Source organism: Sebastes fasciatus, chromosome 15 (genome assembly GCF_043250625.1).
Source record: "Sebastes fasciatus isolate fSebFas1 chromosome 15, fSebFas1.pri, whole genome shotgun sequence".
Taxonomy (NCBI): Eukaryota; Metazoa; Chordata; class Actinopteri; order Perciformes; family Sebastidae; genus Sebastes; species Sebastes fasciatus.
In genome coordinates, this window is record NC_133809.1 from 28,980,271 (window position 1) to 29,001,868 (window position 21,598).

The 21,598-nt window shown below is 41.6% G+C and overlaps 1 protein-coding gene across 2 annotated transcripts in view; it reads left to right on the top strand.

Moving 5' to 3' along the window:
* The window catches only part of ccdc88c (coiled-coil domain containing 88C), a 61,446-nt gene that overhangs the window by 5,025 nt on the left and 34,823 nt on the right, over positions 1-21,598 (top strand). For both annotated transcript variants that reach the window (XR_012590163.1, XM_074609758.1), the window contains exons 3-6: positions 2,935-3,043; positions 18,569-18,638; positions 19,443-19,501; positions 20,498-20,581. Coding sequence is in view for 1 of the 2 variants with exons in the window: in XM_074609758.1 (XP_074465859.1) it covers positions 2,935-3,043; positions 18,569-18,638; positions 19,443-19,501; positions 20,498-20,581 (322 nt within the window). In the remaining variant the exon portion in view is untranslated. The remainder of the gene's footprint in view (positions 1-2,934; positions 3,044-18,568; positions 18,639-19,442; positions 19,502-20,497; positions 20,582-21,598) is intronic.

The window sequence follows — 21,598 nt, forward strand, 5'->3', positions numbered from 1 at the left end:
GCAATGTGTTTGCCGTGTATATCTTGCGTTTGCTTTTGTGACAAAGTGTAGTTTGGAGACCTGATCGGGGATTCCTCCTGGTGAAAGATCTTGTAGTGTGTGACCTCCTGTCGCCGGTCAGTCATGTAGTATGAAAAACCACAACGACTTAAAGACTCCCGATACAAAACAACAAGTTATGTAGTGTGAACAGAACAGCGATCTGACCACTTTGAAAGCTGTGTAGTGTGAACTTGGCTTTAGTCGATTAAGTATTTCCTTGGCCCTAGATTTTATGCCAACAAAACATGCAAAACTCGTGGTAATCAAGCAATATGTCACCCAGTGCAACCACGTGACTCACTGACTGTTCTCAATTTTAGACAACAGTTGTGCTCTATGGCACTAAAGATATATCTTTGGATACACACATACACAATACTTGTTAGTATCGTATACATTCATTGCTGGTTTTGGTCTTTTCATGGGATTTGTTGACAATACAAGATATAGAATATTGTCAGGATTATCTTTTAATTCTTCCTGGAATGGGCAGACAGCATTTGGACCACAGGAGGACACTAATGCTGTCCAACGCGGAATCTAAATCTTCTCCCATCCAGACGGCCCTCTGTCCCCCCAATCACACCACATGTTCATATGTTAGTTATTGTCTTCAGACACAATGGTAATCGCGCTATTGTTCTCCACACACTGAATGTAGGCTGGGCTAACAGGGGGTGGGGGAGTGGTTAGGACCTGGTAGGGGTTTATGAGAAAGTGGGTTACGGAGGAGGCGGCAGGACGGGAGAGCCGTGAGGAATATTAGAGGAGAGCCACTCAGAGACCGTTGGCAGAGCAATCAGTCAGAGAAGCAGTCAGCTGTTACATCAGTCAGTCTGTTAACCTGTTATTCTCTCTGAGCTTTCAGAAAATACACACTGAGCGGGGGGGGGCACACATTCACAATGATATCTGCTATTTAATGTGGAAGATGTTAATCTTTAATTTGACTGTTGACTGGGAATAAGACTAGAATAGGACACATTTCCTGAAGAAAATGTAGCATTAGCTTGCTGCTGATAATTAGCTGTTGAAACCTTGGAAATAGTTGAAACACTGAAATACGCTAAAGTTGAAGTGGTGGTCAAAATATATGTGTATGTTATTGAAAGGAGTTGAGGTGGCATTTAAAATAGATGTGCTGAAATAGTCAATTTACTTAAAGCGCAGAGTATCAGTTGAAGTGAAAGTGCTGAAAGGAGTTAAAATAGTGTAAGTGTAGTGCAACTTGAAGTGCATACACAAAAAAGATGTCAGTTGACGTTTCGGCTGAAGCGAACGCACTAAAAGCAGTTGGAGTGCATTGTGTGTGATAATTTGTGTAAATTGTGGAAGATAAAAGAGCGGACAAAGTATTTTTGTGTCATTTGAATTGCAAGCTTTGTCGGAGTTGAAGTGTCAATTTAAATGAAGTTTAAGTGAAGTTGAAGTGAAAGTATTGAAAGGAGTTAAAACTGTGGAAGTGGAAGTTGAAGACAGTTAGTTCATTAATCGATTCGTTTTTTGTAGGGCTGTCAAAGTTAACGCACTGGCGAGGAAAAACTGGCATGGCCATTTTCAAAGGGGTCCCTTGACCTCTGACCTCCAGATATGTGAATGTAAATGGCTTCTATGGGTACCCACGAGTCTCCCCTTTACAGACATGCCCACTTTATGATAATCACATGCAGTTTGGGGCAAGTCATAGTCAAGTCAGCACACTGACACACTGACAGCTGTTGTTGCCTGTTGGGCTGCAGTTTGCCATGTTATGATTTGAACATATTGTTTTATGCTAAATGCAGTACCTGTGAGGGTTTCTGGACAATATTTTTCATTGACTTTGTTGTTAATTGAGTAACAATAATAAATATATACATACATTTGCATAAAGCAGCATATTTATCCACTCCCTTGTTGATAAGAGTGTTAAATACTTGACAAATCTCCCTTTTAAGGTACATTTTGAACAGATACAAAAATTTGATTAATTTGCAATTAATAGCGATTAACTATGGACAATCATGAGATTAATCATGATTAAATATTTTAATCGTTTGATCGACAGCACTAATTTTTTGATAATCCCGTCAGTCATTTTTCAACTAAAAATGGCACTCACTGTGTGGTTTCAGATTCACCGGTGGGACGATTTGTTTCTCTGTCATATATTATACTGTATGAAAACAAACGGTATGAAGATGTGACCTTGAGCTCTGATATGTCATATTTCACTGTTTCCAGACATTTTTGTCACATTTTGGTCAGTTGAAGTGTAAGCATTGAAAAAGACTTGAGATGTCAGTTGAGTTAAGTGAGTGAGTTGAGTGTAACCACTGAACCAGATGAAATCTTGGTTAAAGATTACAAAATGAAAGCAGTGGAACTGTCGTTTAAAGAGGAAGAGATGAAATCAGGTGTTAACCTGTTATTTTTCAGACCTGAACATAAACTCTGAGGGGGCTGACATTTGCAATAATATTGCAAATTGAATGTGTGCATCTTTAATTAACTTGTTAACAGATTCAGTCTTCTCGGCTTCATTTCAGTCAACACAATCCCTTTTCCAGAGCTCAGACGGTAAGGACCCGATCTTAATGTGAGGCCAAACAAAATGAAAGTGTGTTTTCAAGCCTCTGTACGTAACGATTAGTTTCCATTAGGGCATCAAACTGACGTCATGGCATTCATAGTAGGTCAGCCAGACAGCGTTACACTCCCCCAGTTCACATGCAAATCAGTCTGGCACAGGCTGATGTCTGTTGATGTGGGCATAAATCTGTCTCCGGCACAATAGTTACCCTGCACTTGGGATGTGTGTGTGTGTGTGTATGTGTGTGCAATATGATCTTTGTCTTAAGTAGCAACAAGTAACGTCAATCTAAGCGCTCCTGTGTGTGTGTGTCTCCATAGCGACCCCAGCCCAACCAATGTGAGGCTGAACAAGAATGTGAACAATGACTTGTCGCTTCGCCTTCACAACCTGACCGTCCTCACCAGACACATCAAGTCTTACTACCAGGTATGCACACACACACACACACACACACACACACACACACACACACGCACACAGACACAGACAGACTATGGCAACAGTCATGGGTCAAACTGCACTACAGTAGACAAGCATAATTTTTCACCCATGCAAAAAAGTCTTAATCAAGTGGAATATTTTTAACCAATAAAAGCAGGTCTCAATTAGACGGTGGGTAACTTTTATCAGTGTGGACACACTACACATCGACAGATCGGTTTGATTCTCCACAATTTTACACAATTCATTTTACGGAAACCACGAGCACCAAAGTATAATTCATTCAGATTTATTGGCATGGTAAACACGAGATATAGTCTGTAAGAGTCCACCAATCAAAAGAATCTAAGCATTTTTTCATAAAAATGAATCCACGGTGTAAATATTGTCAGGAGAATATTTTCTCTTCTCCCTGCACCGTGTTGTTGGGTACGCCTGTTTTCGTTACCTTGCTGGCTTCAAAATAAAAGTGTCCCCACCTTTCTCAGCTTTCACCCCTTTTCCTTTTAAGTATTCCAAATTAGTTAGTTGTTCCGATACCGATTCCAGTATCAAAAAAATTTGTCCGATACTGCCCAAAATTCGGTATCGGGTATCGGCGAGTACGCCAGTCTATGCACCGGTCCGATACCATAATTTATGAACCCAGAAAAAAAAAAAACTTCTTCCATTCAATTTATTTTTATATAGCGTCTTGAGATCAGAAGTTATCTCAAGATGCTTTTCATACAGAGCAGGTCTAGTCCGTACTCTATACTTATTTAGAGACCCAACAAGAGATCCCCCCCCCAGAAAAGACAGTGGCAATAAAATACTCCCCTTTAGCAGGTAGAAACCGGATACCAATTCTTCTTCACCGCCCCAAAACAGGAACCTTCACTGTGCTGTCGCCCTGGATGTATCATTGGTTGCCACGGGCAACTACTGTTTTAGAGCAGTGAAGAAGAAGTGATTGCAGCTAGTTTGTCACGTGACGATAGCAAACAACAACAGTGCGGTGGAGAGTGTAACGGTAACGGTAGTCAGAGCGAGGAAAATGTCAGCCTTTCGGCAATATTTCACAGAGTCGATATGTACAGTATGTACTGTAAGGCTTCAGTCTCGAGGGCTGGCAGCACCCTAGTAGGGGGTGTGAATATTGAACCCTGCAGGAAAAACTAGCACACAGGCTGTCCACTCAGGAGACAGCTAAGACAATACAGAATTGTTATTTATTCCTAGCTTCATTTATATATGTTCTTTGTAACTGACAAACTGAATGATAAAAATAAGTCCTATTGCATTCATTCTCTGTGTGTTTTTGTTCATTTTTTACATTAAAGGGTTTAACCTGAGCCAGGCCATATAACAAAGATAGTAATCATATAACATCCATACATGGTCAGTAGTAAACAGCTGTTAAATAATAATATTAATAACTATATATATTTTTTATCATGCTGGTATTGGATCGGTACTCGGTATTGGCCGATACGAATAGGTAGGAATAAATGGTATCGGAACATCTCTACCAAATAGGCTTGTTGCCGACGGGCAGGTGGGTTTGAACAGGATAAAGAGAGGTGTTGTGTCAGTATGCCGGCACCGTAAAACAAGCGTTGTTAACTGTCTGAGGGCTAGAGCAAATGAATGATTCATAATTGATATGTTATTCCATAGCCTCATTTTTATACACGTTATACTCATACTGGTTTAAATAAAAACAATTTTGATAGTATTTCCCATCTTTGCTGAGCATTATTTTTATGCCGAAAGGAATTAAAGATCCGTCCCAAATAGACGCCAGTTGGGTTCAGTGATTGAAGCAAATAAAAGCCCGAGCTATTAACCCGGGTTTCAGTTTCCTTTAGTGTGTTGTATAGTTTTTTGTGCATGTAAAAGGTCTTCAAAGTTACTGAACTGGCTGAAAAGCCTCGCTTGGAGTCCCGCCTAAACGCCCCTGTAACGTGGTGATGTCACCAAGTATGACATTTGCTTAATACCTGCCTAGCGGCTAGTTTGGCACCCCCTCAACCAAAACTAGTTAGAGCGGAGCTGGAGGGGAGTCTGAAGAGTTTAGTTCAGTTGACCAATCACAACAGTAGGCCAGTCGGGGGGGGGCAGGAGCTCAAACAGAGCGTTTCAGACAGAGGGTGAAAAGAGGTGCTGCAGTACAGCCAGTATGAGAAAAATAAAGCGTTTTTTTTAACATTAACATTCAACATATGTCCCCTTTTAATTGAAGTTTTACGATAGTAGATTATCTGCCCTTTGTAGATAAGGTATTGTGTAGTATTTTACTGAACTGTTTCTTGGTTTGAGTCCCTGTCTGTCTTTTCGTTTGGAGACACAGCTGCTATTGTATCCTCAGCTGATTACTTTGCCTGGGGGCTGTATGTCTGTTTCATTTTTTCTTTGGTCTTGTCATGTGTGTGTGTCCTCTGATGTGTGCATTTCAGCTCGGATGTTAAGAATATGAACAGGCCCTGCAGACACACACACATTCATTATTCATCCCTCTTAAACCACATAGCCCTGAGTGTGTGTCACTCACTGGCTGTATCGATGGTGGTATACATCAGTATGGATCAACCTTCAACTTGCCGGCCCATCAGTTTTTAGTTTACTTGCTTAACAACCAATAATGTGCAGTGATCAATAGTAGCAGGAAGTAACACAGTATGGCCAGATCAGTGGGAACAGATGTCATGTTCAGTGTGATGTAACATATTAATAGCAAACGCTACACTCCTAGACTCTTTTCATGTCTTGTTTTCTTTTGATGTTTGAGTCATTTCATAAAAGGAGAACTGCTTCCAAAAAGTGTGTGAGTTACAAATCACAGCCATTACAGCACAACGAATTCTAATACTGGATGTTTTTACTGTGGAACTAATCTGCCTAAGAAACTTCCGGCTTCATAATCATAAGCGTTAATAAAGTCTCAAATTTCTCACATTTTGGCCAAATATTTAAAGCTGCAGCTCAAAGTTAAAAGATACGGGGGAAGTATCACTAAACTGTCATCCCTCCAGTTTCCCCACATCAACAGATGGAGCACTGAATGGCAGAGATATCTAACAGGCAAAAAGAAATACTAATTTCTCCTTTGGCTCTGTGCGTAATGACTTTCAGAATGAGGGGTTTCCAAAAGTTAATATAATCCAGAAAGGATTTCCGTGTTGTATCAAAGTAGCTTACTAAATAAAATGATTAGGGCTGTCAATCGATTAAAATAGTTCATCACGATTAATCGGAAATTATTCACACATTTTTTATCTGTTCAAAATGTACCTTAAAGGGAGATTTGTCAGGTATTTAACACTCTTATCAACATGGGAGTGGGCAAATATTCTGCTTTATGCAAATGTATGTATATATTTATTATTGTAAATCAATTAACAACACAGAACAATAACAAATATTGTCCAGAAACCCTCACAGGTACTGCATTCAGCATAAAACAATATGCTCAAATCATAACATACAGTACTGTAGCAAACTGCAGCCCAACAGGCAACAACAGCTGTCAGTGTGTCAGTGTGCTGACCTGACTATGACTTGTCCCAAACTGCATGTGATTATCATAAAGTGGGCATGTCTGTAAAGAGGAGACTCGTGGTTACCAATAGAACCCATTTACATTCACACATCTGGAGGTTAGAGGTCAAGGGACCCCTTTGAAAATGGTCATGACAGTTTTTCCTCGCCAAAATTTAGTGTAAGTTTGGAGCATTATTTAACCTCCTTCATGACAAACTAGTGACATGGTTGGTACCAATGGATTCTTCAGTTTTTTTCTAGTTTAATATGATACCATTATCTTCACTCTAGCTTTAAAACTGAGGCCGCTACAACCTAAAAATAGCAATTTAAGAAATTAGTGGCGTTAAAACAAATTTGCGTTAGCGCGTTAACTTTGACAGCCCTAAAATGTATATATTGAATAATGTTTTTTTTCCTTAAGAAATGCTATAGCAGTAGTGAGTAAACATTTTTACAGACATGTACATTACATGCTTCTTCACATAACCTTCTAGTTGTCCTAGAGCCCAGGCAAAAGTGTATATTCGTAATCCAGAAAAGGTTTCCATATTGTATATCAATACATGCAAACAATACACTCCCATCACTGTGCACACAGAGGAAGTGTGTGTGTACGTGTGTCAGGACATGACCGCAGCTCAGCCAAGGCAGCATCTGAGCTCCTTATCTCTCTGATTTATTATACAAAAGACACACTGTGCATGCACACACATGCACGGAGGATTTGTGCCTCTGACCAAGGAGCTGTGATTAGCTTTTGAGAGGATGGTCACATTACATCATGGGCCTGGCAATCAGTACACATGCACAAACTAAAGACTGTACACACGTTTATGAAAAGTAACTGCACCCAGCCAGCCAATAGTTGAAAGTGATACACCACATGAAATCTATTTTTTAAGATGGATCTACCTTTAATAAAAACATCAATACATATTGTCATCATTAAGATACGTCTTAAATTCTTAAAGGGGAATTACGCCCATTTTCAAAATTCAGACATATTATTCCTTATGGTCCAAGACAGCCCAAAAAAATATCAATAAACATGAACAACTCTGTCCCAAATCCAAAAACTAGAGTGCTAAAACTCAAACTTGTGATGTCATAGGGTCTAAACTAGTGTGGAACTGCTCCATAGACAATGAATGGGAGAGACACTGAGCATTGGGAACATTTTCTGTTTCACAACTGACACCACTACAGTAGAATAAAGACTTTACACCCTATGACATCACAAGTTTGAGACTTACTTCTCTGGTTTCTGGCTTTGAGAGAGAGAGAGAGAGAGTAGCTCATGTTCATTAATAATGATTAGGCCATGGAAATAACATATTGGAATTCTTAATTTGGATGGTCTTCCCATTTAACTGATAAAAAGCCTTTGCATTTAAAGCAGCAGTAGGTATAAATGGAGCAAATATGATTAAAAAAAGTTATTTTTATAAAACGGACACTATATCCTGACAGTAGTGCATGAGACAGTTGTTATTAGAGCACAGAGTAAGAAGGGGTAATCGGCCTGTTACACATGTTTAAAGAAGTCAATGTTGTATATGGAGCTACACACATGGATGTATAAAGAGAACTGGATACAGCGTTGGAAGCGGGGCCTCGTTCTTTCCTATGAAAGTTGCTCAGTGGCGCATGAAGACAAAATGGCTCGACTTCCGCCTGGAAAAGTACCCAGATCTCGGGCCACATGGAAAATGCGCAGTAGCGTCCGCTAGGTTGCATGATTCGGTCACGGGGTCACGGGGTCACGGGGTCACGGGGTCACGGGGTCACGGGGTCCCGACGTCACGCCGTCTTTACGGCTTGGGGCTCCAGCCTCGGTCTGGGTCTCATTCACATGAACGGAGGAAGGGAAATAACTCTGGATTCAGCTATTTGTGCGTTTTACAACTTTAAAAACTTAATTTTTAAAATAAGGAGTTTTTAGAGTGTTTGTACTGGGGAGTTGATTCACCTAAAAAAAAATTATAGGCTGTGTCACAGACGTCTATTTCCCAATGTAAGTCTATGGGAAAATGTCTTTTTGGGCCTAATGGCATCACGTGACTGACACGGAAGTTGCAGTACCGCCGTTTGACCACTACGAAAGTTGGCATCAACGACCGGCGCTCTTCCTGGGGGGCTTGGCTAGATACAGCACTGTAGGGTTTATTTATCTTTTCATGTAAACAAGATACGTTTGTAGTCGTGCTTGTTAGACGACTGAAAGCATGTAGTCCACTTATACAGGCCAAGAGATTGATATATGGAAAATAATAAATAATCACAATTTAAATAGCATTTGAGATATTGGTCCGAAAAATCCCATTTAGATATAATCCTTCAGTCATTATGTGGTTCATTGAAAGTGTCTCAGATGATACAGACTTCAGTATCACATTCATCATGTGGAGCTCGTTGAGATCAGACACAATAGAGACCACATCTGCTGCTGACTGTGTTTGTGTGTGTACACTTGGTGGTGAAGTGGGTCATTCTGGGCAGTATGGGGTTAATCTGTCCATGATGGTTAATCTCTAACCACAGCCTGGCCTTAACACACGCACACACACACACACACACACACACACACACACACACACACGCACTCACCTCATGGTATAACCTCAAGTCAATGAGTTATGAGCCTCAGAATACCACTTAGTTTAGTTCAGGATCAGCCGCAAGTACAAAACATATACACACACACACACACACGTATATCCAGCTGTTCATAAGGAGCTAGGCGTTGGCTTTCTCCTAATTAGATGATGTCTCAGCAGACGTACAGGCTGGTCCAGTGACTCCCCCCAGTCTCCCCAGTGACAAAGCACGAAGGGTGTGTGTGTGTGTGTGTGAGTGAGAGGAGGGGGTGTCTGTCACCTCCCTTCTGTTGCCTCTCTGTCGTACAAAGCACAGTAACCTGATATCACAAGCTCTGAATACTAAGCTATTTACTCTTTCACACTCTTGCTGGGTTTTCCTCCTAACTGTTCCACCCAGATGCTGCAATAAGTAACTGATTTTATTGTTAAACAGAAAATAAATCAAAAGATATTTTTGACAGTAAAACTACCATTTAGTGGTTACAGCTTCTCGAATGTGAAGATTACCATTTACAATGCTTAATATCATTGTAAACGGAAAAACCTTAAAAAGCAGCAAGAGAAGCTGGAACTAGAGACACTTTTTTCTTGATAAATGACTTAAACAATTCATCAAATTGGGTAGCGAATAATTTTCTGTCAGTTGACTAATGGAGTTGATTGAGTAATTGTTTCAGCTCCAGGTCATAGCATACCCACTCCTTCAGTTACCACTTTCTGTAACACTCATTAAAGGGCAGGGGTTAAAGTGGGCCAGAACCATCTGGAATGGCGTTCCAGCACCTTCGGTCAATAAGTAAATAAATGTAATAATGTCAAGCGGGTTTATTTTTTCATGTGCTGCAGCCTGGCGTACCTTCCTTAAACCATGAAATCAAGAAATCAACATTGTTTGAAAACAGGAGAGCTCACTTACATTTGGGTACTCGCCGATACCGAGTACCGATACAAGTACTTCGTGCCAAAAGACCCTCGCTAACAGCCAGCTGGAGGGTGTGAGCGACACACGGCAGGCTGGGGAGTCCTGCATACCAGGCGGTGTGCCGCGACCGGCTCTAGGTCAGCTTGGAAAGCCTCGGGGCGAAGGTGGCACGCGGCCACAGCTTTACAGCGCTCCCTGCCCGGACCTCACTGCGCCGTGACGGGGCTCCCTGCTCCCGGTGCGACTGTCGACCGGGGCGGACTGTCCTCAGTGCGCCCCAACCGCGTTGTGCCACGGCCCATGTAAAAGGCGCCAGGGGTCTGTGGCGTTGTCGGCAACCCAACCGACCCGTCTTGAAACACGGACTAAGGAGTCTAACGCACGTGCGAGTCAGACGGTGCAAGCAAAACCCCGTGGCGGAATGAAAGTGAGGGCCGGCTGAGGTGGGACCCCGGCCCAGCAGGGTCGTGCGCACCACCGGTCCGTCTCACCCACACCGTCGGGGAGGTGGAGTGTGAGGACCCGAAAGATGGTGACGAGAGGTTAACGTCCCGCTGCTGTAAAGTGGTATCGGTGCTGTTGTATCGGAGCCGTTTTGCGAGTACAATATCGGACCCGATACCCGATACTGGTATCGGTATCGGCGCATCCCTATATACTGCGACAACATTTCTTCATTTTACTTTTAATTCTCAGGAAAGAAAACTGAATCATTTGCCCCTTTGGGGGAATTAGTGTGACTCTCTGGTATAAACTAGGCTAATATTCATTGGTTTTTATTCATTCATCCATTTTTTGCCCTGCTTTAGTATTTCTTTCTTATTATTCTCCATTTCTCTCTCTCCTTCTCTCGCTCACTGAAGGCCCTTTCAGACGAAATGCGTCAACACTGCGCTCTGAAACCCGTTATTTCCAACGGCTTTCACCACACCACGGCGGCTTTTCTGTGATGCTGCGATGTGCGGCGAGCGCAGCTCAAACCGCGCCGCAGTGTCGCGAGCAGCTCAAGCCGTCGGGCTTATGGTTTATTACACCCTGTACAGTACCAGAAATAAGTTGAGCTAAGGAAAAGGAAAAAAAGGTGTGAAAATGTGTCATAAATTGGGAGAATTGTGACCCCGGGAGGAAACTGGGAGAGGGCAATGAAAAACGGTAGTCCCCCGGGAAAATCGGGTGAGTTGGCAAGGATGATGTAAATCTGGTTAATAAGTTCAAAACTCATATAGAGCAGGATATTTGTGAGATTTAAACAGCTTAAACACATCAGAAATAGAGCGTAAAAAACGTGGGGGGTCTCCGTGAGAGTATTGGCAGTTCTAAGGGGGGAAACGGGGGCCCCGTAATATTAAGCCTGCCCCCCACTGGTCCCCCTAACTGTGATAATACATTAAATCAAATGGAAGCGTATCTGCTCCGCGAGACAAGTGAGTGACGGCCCACTTTAACCCCTGGGGTTAAGGAGGTAATAGAAATGAAGTTCTACAGTGACAGGATCAAATGACCGGAGGTTATCCGCCGGTTGGTCAGATTACAACTTATTACAGACTGTCAATCGCAAGCAATACAAGCAACCGCTTTTATCTCCTCAAAATGAAAGTTACATGAGTATGAGGAGTTTCTGAGAACGTACTTACTCCAAGTAGCTCTATTGTTGGTGTAAAAAGACAAAAATCACAACGCAAACGTCACCGTGTCGGGTCAGTGACCAGCTGATAAGAAAAGACAGGAAGGACTTTCCATTCAGAACTCAGTGTGTGAGTGTGACAGCTCCGGCATTTAGCAGTGTGAAACTCTGGCTCTTGTGAAAGACATTTTATTGTTGTGTAGTAACTTAAGCAGAACTCTCCCTGCTCTCTCTCTCTCTCTCTCTCTCTCTCTCTCTCTCTCTCCGGCGCCCCTTTTCCCCTTCACTTTACTCCTCCTTGGTTGCCGTGGGAACCACAGAACAAAGCCCTGAGCCTACATGGGATGTTTTGAACTCCATATCCTCTGGCCTACTTCGTACACACACACACACACACACACACATACACATACACATACACACACATACACACACACACACACACACATACACCCTGGCTGGGTGGATTGTAATGTTCAGTGTGTATGTGTGTGTGTGTGTGTGTGTGTGTGTGTGTGTGTGTGTGTGCTGGAGGGGTGAGGCTGCACCGTGAGGTTACTAGAGAGCAGTGTTACTTTTTGATTTGAATCTAACTTCATGTAGTGTGGGCAATTCTCTCAGAAATCGGTCACTTTCTGACATCACCCTTTTGATCTGAACACATTTTGTCCTCCATGTTAACCTCTATGAGGGTGTTAGAACGTGGTTGGATTACCCAATAGAGCAACCATTCAGGAGACAGAGGCCCTCAAAGTTGACCCACACTGGGGACGACCACCCCTCCTAAAGACACAGACATATTGGGAAAGCTTATAGCATATATCGGAAAGCTAACAAGGTGATCCACAATTTCAATACTTTTGGTCCGAAATAAATAAATATCTAAATTAGGTGATTTTCTTGTCCTTAAAGTCACAGTTGGTAATCTTGAGAAACTAGCAAGAGTAGCCTACAGCCCACAGATACTGGATTTTTTTTTTGTCAGATCATTTGATTTATTGATCGCTGTCGGGATGTAATGAGAATTTCAACAAATATAAAACAACATGTTGAAGATTACTAACCGTAGCTTTAAAACTTAATTTGCAAAAAACGTGTAAACTCTGATTCTTTTCATTTGTTAGTATGTTACAGGGTAGACGCTTCTTTACATCTCTTAAAGTTTTCATATTGTGCCCGCTATCGGTTGAGCAACAGTACACTTCTGAGTGTATGATGGGTAGGTCAGTCTAACATGTGAACCGTTAAAGGTCTCATATCGTGCTCATTTTCAGGTTCATACTTGCATTTTGGGTTTCTACTAGAACATGTTTACATGCTTTGTTGTTCAAAAAACACATTATTTTTCTCATACTTTCTGTCTGAATATACCTGTATTCACCCTCTGTATGAAACGCTCCGTTTTAGCGCATTTCAACGGAATGGCAACAGAATTGCGTTGCTAGGAAACAGCTTGGGTCCATGTTTACTTCCTGTCAGCTGATGTCATTCACATACGGTACACTGAAACAGGAAATAAACTGGGACACATTTAGTATGTTTATGTTTAAAACTTTGAAATGGTCTAAATATTGTAGATTTGTGACATCACAAATGGACAGAAATCCTGACGGCTTGTTTCAAACGCACAGTTTCTGAATACGGACTGTGTGTATTTCTCCATGAATTGAGTGTTTTGATACTTTCACAGTATTTATATATCACTTAGACCTGCTTTATCATACAAATGACATGAAAATCTCACTTTTTACAATAGGGGATCTTTAATGCTGCCTATGATTTTCTCTTTCACATCAAATATTGCTTCACTTGTCCCATTTCTTTATCCTCACATGACTGAGAATGAAATGACATAATGTGGAAGCCAAAGTCAGCAAAAATGTGTAGAGCAAAGTCACATCTTTACTTTTTATTTTGAAGCCACAGGTCAAAGGCTGATGATGCTTTGCTCTTCTCATTTGTATGTTCTGCTCGTTGCTGGGTATGGCTCCACTGATGTGAGCATGTGTGTGGATTGTTGATGTGTCCATCCCCAGCCCTTAACTGAGGGCTCAGAGACAGAGTGCTAATGTTCCCTTTGTGAATAAAAACAAACTCAAAGAAAGGAAAGAAGAGGAGTTACTATGGAGGAAGGAATGAGCTTTCACCCGTCTCCCTGTTTCTGTCAGTCGCTCTTTGAAAACTTCAACTCTATCTGCTGTTTACCAGCAGAACTGTACACTGTAACTCCAGTCAGTCTGTAAAGGCTGATGCAAACACTGCTAGCTATGTTTCCCCTCAAAATATACAATTTTGCCCATTTCATCTTTTTATAAAAACATGACATTCCCAGAAAGATCAGCGCTGTTTTCCATCGGTTTCTTCTTCACGATGGATCAGAGCTCCTCAGGAGGAGAGGAACGGGTTTTCATTTTGGATTTTAAAGTGGTGAGAAAGTTGTGAACACAGAACCTAGCGGCTCAGTTAAAGTCGGATCTGCTGTTAGCCGCCACCATTTTATTGATCTCGGATTAGAAATGTGATCCCAGTGTGTTAGTGGGCCATGGATTTAGGCCTGGCGTGTATGTGTGTGTGTGTGTGTGTGTGTGTGTGTGTGTGTGTGTGTGTGTGTGTGTGTGTGTGTATATGTGTGTCTAAATGGGTCATGGAGCAGGCTGTATTGATCCCATGTCAGTTTTAAGTGTTAGATCCTGCTGGTGATGTTGCTGCAGGAGAATATTCACAGATCTGAGCTATCACTAGTACACACACACACACACACACACACACACACACACACACACACACACACACACAAACATTTAAAGTCAAACAGAGTACATTTTGATCAGACATTGACATTCACCCTATTCACACTGTCTTATTATTTAATTTGTGTACACTGAAAAATAAATATACACCACAATTATAGGCTATACAGTGCCGGTCCAGGTGGTATTAGAGAGTGTAAGTCTATCTGCCTCATCTATAATGAACAGCCACCTAGTTAGCTCTGACCTTAGCCGTGGCTTTAAGCCATAATCTTTTTTTTCCAAAATGGAAACACCAACCTAAACACACCTCAGCGCTCTGAATCAACAGAACGTTTCTCTCTTTCCTCCCCAATAAAGCTGTGCCGGCATCAAATCCTGATGCTGCTATTATTGTGGACAAAAACACAATCTTCAAAGTATCCTGAAATACTACTATTAGTACTAAAATATAGTAAAGTTACTTCACACCATGATTACTTTAGAGTTATTCAATCCAAAGTGGTGAACACTACACATCCAGTAAAGGATGAAAACACCTTGGGTTTCACACATTGACAGGAAAAGCAGAGCTAGACATCACGGCTAAAGCTGCACGCTAACTCTGTCACGGACAGGAAACGTTATCGTATCGTGGTAACGTGCGGTCGAGCCGGCCGTCGCTCTCATCTCCGAGGTCAAATGGGCCGACGCTACAACTGTAGAGCACCCATATACTGACATTTATGTTACATGCATTCAAACGGCCCCGATGGAGCTGATCATGGATGTATAAAGAGAACGGAGCTGACGGGAGAGCTAGAGACCACCTTGGAGAAGTTAGAGGAAGTACACGTGGGACTACTTCCGGTTTTCAAAATAAGGTGTTAACAAAATACATATATGGAAATAAGATTGATTGGATTATATTCACCAGAAGAATAAAACACTACATGTCCCTTATAAATTAAAAAGAAAAATAGCACTAGTTTGTGAGGGAAATGTCTTTATTCTTTGATTTTTGGGTTGCTGGAAACATTTTTATAAATAATTCCTGACAATGACTGATATACAGTATTTGACTTCAGGACATCTCTGACTACATACATACTGATAATCAAACATTTTTACTGGATTAATTTAGATATTTTCCAAAGTAAAAGTCCCTAGAAGTGTATGATTCAACTTTTTCCCATGGTCTAGTGTTAAAAAGTTAACAAAAATCACAATAAATTATAATATCGAATCGCAATAGATGTAGAATCGCAATACTTAAAAATCGCAATACATATCTCTTCCATGGTTTTGTCCTATATGAGAGCTCTCTACAAGCCCCCAGGAAGAGCGCCAGGCTTTGAAGCAAACTTTCGTAGAGGCCAAACAGCGGTACTACAACTACCGTGTCCGTCACGTGATGCCATTGGGCCCCAAAAGACTTTTTTTCATAGACTTACATTGGGAAAGAGACGCCTGTAACTCAAAGGATAATTTTGTAAATCAATTTCCCAGTACGAACACTCTAATAGCCCTTATTTAACTCATCAGGTTCTAAAAGTTGTAAAACGCACTAATAGCCAAATCCAGAGTTATTTCCCTTCCTCCGTTCATGTGAATGAGACCCAGACCGAGGCTGGACTGAGGGCTGGGCGGTTAAAGGAAAACACTACTGCGTCTGCTCTATGGGCCCAAAGGATGCGGAAGATCGCCGGATGATCTGGGTACTTTTATCATTTTTATTATTATACTTGGAAGTTTTTTGCTTAATGCACCACTGAGCAACTTTCATAGAAATGAACGGCGGCCCGCATCCGACCCAGTTCTGTCTATACATCCATGGCTCCCTACCTCGAGAGTATATTTAGTTAATGGTTGTCGTTGACTTAATGTGCGTCTCGATGAAACAAACGAAAACTTGTTGGCATAGCCTCCAGACTGACGGTGTGTTTCAGCTGAATTCCTGCTGTGCCTTAAAGACATCTGGTAGCCAGCTTGCATGTTTTATTCACACGATGCAGTGTGTGTGTGTGTGTGTGTGTGTGTGTGTGTGTGTGTGTGTGTGTGTGTAAGACAGACAGACAGAGACTGGTGTGGTCTCTCATTACCTCCTGCTGTATAAGCCACCGGTGTAACACTATCTGCAGGTATAGCACTACTCAAAGCTGTCCTTCAGCTCAGCTGTAACCGTGGTGTAAGCTGATGCGTGCGTTTATTTGCCCGGTTAGCAGATGACACTCCAGACCAGAACCCTATATCTCATCAAGTTGTGTCCGTGACCACACGTACACTAGCTCATTAAGAAATCCAGTCCATATTTACTATGGAAGCTGCACCAACTCACATGTGAACTTTGATATCTTTCCCTATCGTGAGAAGGTGTGTGTGAGACTGTGTGCAGGTGTGTGTGTATTATTCCAGCCAGCCCTTCCCTGCTGACAGTCACTTCCCTCATCACACAACACCTAGATCTAACACACACACACACACACTTCCCTTCTCCTTAGCCAGGGGTCATCAGCATGTCTCCTCCCATGTGTCTTTTCTCTAAACCTAATGTCGTCCTATTTGACCTTATTCATGTTTCCTCATCTCAAAACAACTCGCTTTGGCAGTCAAATGTCATGTTTTGATAAAGACAAAGCACCTCAGCCTCCCCCTGTGCTTTGGTTTCTGTGATTGCATTTGATTAATTAGAGTTTATAAGAAAATATTTCAAAGCGTTTGTCTCAAATTTTCTCTTCCCGTCTGGACAATGAGGTGTGTTTTTGGGAGACAGGAGAGGATATTCTGGAATGGAAAGCATTCCCTCCTAGTGGGCTGTTTCTTTCCTGACTCAGACACACACACACATCGACAGCAGGGTGTTTCCTGTTGGCTGCTCGCCTATACACACACAAACATGTAGGTGCACAAGTCTGGGTCAGTTGGTGGCTGGACTTTGATTCATTTCCCCTGGTTTCACCAATGTATGTAAATGTATGTATATATTTATAACTGGAAATCAGTTAACAACACCAAACAATGACAGATATTGTCCAGAAACCCTCACAGGTACTGCATTTAACATAAAACAATATGCTCAAATCATAACATGGCAAACTGCAGCCCAACAGGCAACAACAGCTGTCAGTGTGTCAGTGTGCTAACTTGACTATGACTTGCCCCAAACTGCATGTGATTATCATAAAGTGGGCATGTCTGTAAAGAGGAGACTCGTGGGTACCCATAGAACCCATTTACATTCACATATCTGGAGGTCAGAGGTCAAGGGACCCCTTTGAAAATGGACATGACAGTTTTTCCTCGCCAAAATTTAACGCAAGTTTGGAGCGTTATTTAACCTCCTTCATGACAAGCTAGTATGACATGCTTGGTACCAATGGATTCATTATTCATTAGGTTTTATAGTTTCATATGATACCAGTATCTTCACTCTAGCTTTAAAATTGATGTGAATTGAAGTGCAAGTTGTGTTAATGCGTTAAAGAAATTAGTGGCATTAAAAATAATTTGCATTGTCTCGTTATCGCGTTAACATTGATAACCCTACTATTCACCTTGTCTTAAAAAAATAAATAAATAACTTACTTATTTAGAGCCCAACAGATGCATCGCCATGACTTGTATTATCCGCTGATTTTTAGCTTATCACTGATGCTTAGGCATATCAGCTGGCCAACAAGCTACAAGAAAATTGCAATACAGAAATGCCAAACACATGATAGAGAGCACTGACAAGTTCATTTTTCAACTGTAATATGCACATACTGTATCTTCATCACAATTCTTTGATGACCAAATTTAAGGGATCCTTATTGAAAATGTTGATGTGTTTTATGTTTAAAATAAATATTGACCCATAAATTGTTACTGGATTTTGTTCATATCAGCCTCAATAATCCAGTGTCTTTCAGGCTCTAATTTAATTTATTTGTACTTTTTGTGAGTGACAAGGACCCACCTTAATGCTTTTGTTGTCCCCAGCTGTCTTCTCATGGACAGTTTCTAGTGCTCCTTTAGGGCTTGTCAGTAACACTGCCTCTTGCACAGTTATCATTATGACCATAAGATTGAAAATGTATTTGTTCTTTTCCTCTATTTCCTCACCTGCAGGAGACCTTACAGCAGTTAATAGTCATGCCCCTTCCTAACATCCTCTACATCGCCAAGGACCCAATATCAGGTAACACACACTCCCACACACCATACACCCTATTACTAACCAGGTCCTACATACAGTATGTCCATTACCTCCTCCTTGTCTGTGCTTTAATACACATGTATTATACTGTACACATGTATCTTCCTGTTTGGGTGGCCATTCACAACTACTGTGACGTAGTTGTTCCCTCTGATCTCAGGACTTAATTCTGTTCTCAGTTTCTATATTTCGACATTTTATATTGTAGAACGTTAAAATCTCCTCAGCTTGTGTTAACCAAAGACCTTATTTCAGGCATCTAACTGAAAACCCATCGACTTCCAGACGAGGGAACCAGAAGTGCTAAAATGCTAACTCATTTAGGACTCATTCCTGGAGCACTTTATATATAATGAGACTGAGTCTACTTTGAGAGAGAGTCATTGTGGCAGATGTAGTAGAATACAGATTAAAAGTGTTGATATTGGCTGCGTCTCGGCAGAGTTTAAAGCTGTGCTGTTGCTGTTGCTGTTGTGGTTGAATAACAATAGAGAGTCTGTAGTCAGTGGTGAGAGGTTAGCTGTAATATACTGTAACAGTGCCTGAGGTGTGGAAACAGCCTCAATCAGCATCAACCTTTACATCATCTCTTCAAACATTATATTCAAAGACTTGCCGTGTGACTTTTGTTCCACTTTTCTCTTGTGACTTGTGACTTGTTATTTTCACTTGTATTCAGCTCTATCACGGTGGCTTGGATTCAAACTACTTTGTGTGTCCGTACTCCGAAAAGTGTTGAATGAGAGTCTGCATTCTGATATAAAGTATGTGTTTTGTTTCCTCCAGCTAAGAGCATGGAGCAGCTGAAAAGACTTCTGTTGCTGATACTAGGCTGTGCTGTCCAGGTAACAAACATGTGCTCTCTCACACACACACACACACACACACACACACACACACACACACACACACATGCCCAAACCTAGCAGCTTACTGTACCACCCAGTCTCTCAGCAGGAAGCGTATTTGTGTCTATTTAGTTTTGCATGTCTGAGCACAGCCGTTGGGATGTGCTTGCTGATAAGCTGCAGGGTGGGACTGCAGGATCCAAATGCACACGGACTTCCATCACCGGTTTATGTATACAGTAATAACCATTATAATTATGGTACTGTATAATGAGAATGTGTGGTATTGGTTGGCCCGGTTTGGTGGTTTAAGAGCCCTGCTTGAGGGCGCTGTGACAGGTGTTGTTGTATAACAAGTTTGGGAGCGCAAACCAGACAATCTTTTTTAATTATTTTAGTCAACTTTGAAATCTCTTCTTTCCAAATTTCATTTCAGCCAGATACGGCGAGTTAAGAGTTAATGGGGGTTACCTGTAATTAAAAGAGGAGGGGCCAGTCATGTGGGAGGTCGGGGCGCAGGTGGTTTCTCTGTTTGTTCGTTCAGCTCTTTGTTGTCTCCCCCGTGGCTCTGAACGCACCAACTTCTTTTCCTTTTGCACACAGCCGTCCTGTTTCTCCCTTCATTGCTCCCTCCTTCCTAATTTTCCTCCCTTTCTTTCAGTCTTCCCTCCTTTTGTCTCCCTCCCTACCTGTACTGGTTCTACTGGTTCCAGGGTAGACGCCACGAGGGAGCGATGAATGAATGGAGGGAGGGAGCTGTGGATAAAGCCACGTTAAAAAAACGTTGTTGATTTTGTACAAAATAACACTTTTTCCACCCCCAGCAGTGGTCAAATAGACATTTACCCAAACTTACATTCTTCATTATACTACATTTCCCATAGTCCTGTTCTGCTTGACACCAATGTGATGGCAACAGAGAGAGACATTAACGACCATAATTTGATTCAAATGTGTTTGTGTTATCTTAATTTCCTGCTTTGTGTGTGTCAGTGTGAGCGTAAGGAGGAGATGATCGAGAAGATCAAGCTGCTGGACATCGAGACCCAAGCTGCCATCGTCTCTCACATCCAGGAGGTCAGTGGAGCACGGTGCTAGCCAGTGATGCATGTAGATCACAAGTTCAAATATGTGTTGTGCTGTTTTCCTAAGTTCACTGAAATCATCACTGACCATAAATTATAAAGACTAGAAGAAGATTGAGTAGTTTAGTAGTTCACTAAAAGTTCCCGGAACTACTTTTCTAGGAACTAAAAGGTTCCTTCAGCCCACTGTTGTCTGTGTTTCCACCAAGGTATAAAAAGACCTGCGTAGATCAGGCAAATTAGTCCTCTGATGTATGAAAAAGCAACATGACGTGAGACGAGGGCTGCTGGTGGTCACAGCAGTAAACACACTCTGCAGCCTGATGTTCAGGGTGTCCGCCTGTTTACTCTAAAAAACACCCTGGAACAAAATAAACTTTTTTTTTTAACGTTGGAGGTAATGGAATGAAATGCAGCGGAGGTGCGTGCGTGCGTGCGTGCGTGCGTGCGTGCGTGCGTGCGTGCGTGCGTGCGTGCGTGCGTGCGCGCGTGCGCGCGTGCGTGTTTGAGTCTTCAAGGGGAAATATCATGAAAAACTCACTTCTTTAGTGCTTGTACTCATACATTTGGGTATCTGGAGTGCCTACCAACACACAAATACTGCCAAATAAGACAACCCAGTCAGTTTTTTTTTCCAGCATTATATAAAAATAACTTTTATCATATTTGCAGAGCCACTGGTATCAGTTCATTTATAAAACTATCATTGGCAAAACCCTTCCAAATCCTCGCTCACTACTCAATATCTCCATCTGTAACTGTTTATATATATATATATATATATATATATATATATATATGTGTATATATATATATATTTGTATATACTGTGATGTTTTAGTTAAGTTTAATGTTGTTTTATTGCACTAGTTGTATTTATTTTCTATGTTCTAATGTCTTGTATGGTCTTGCCTTCTGTCGCTGCCTCTTGGCCAGATCCTCATTGTGAATGAGAATTTTTAGAGTTTTGAGTGAAAGAGTTTCTCAGTTGACTTATCTGGTTAAATAA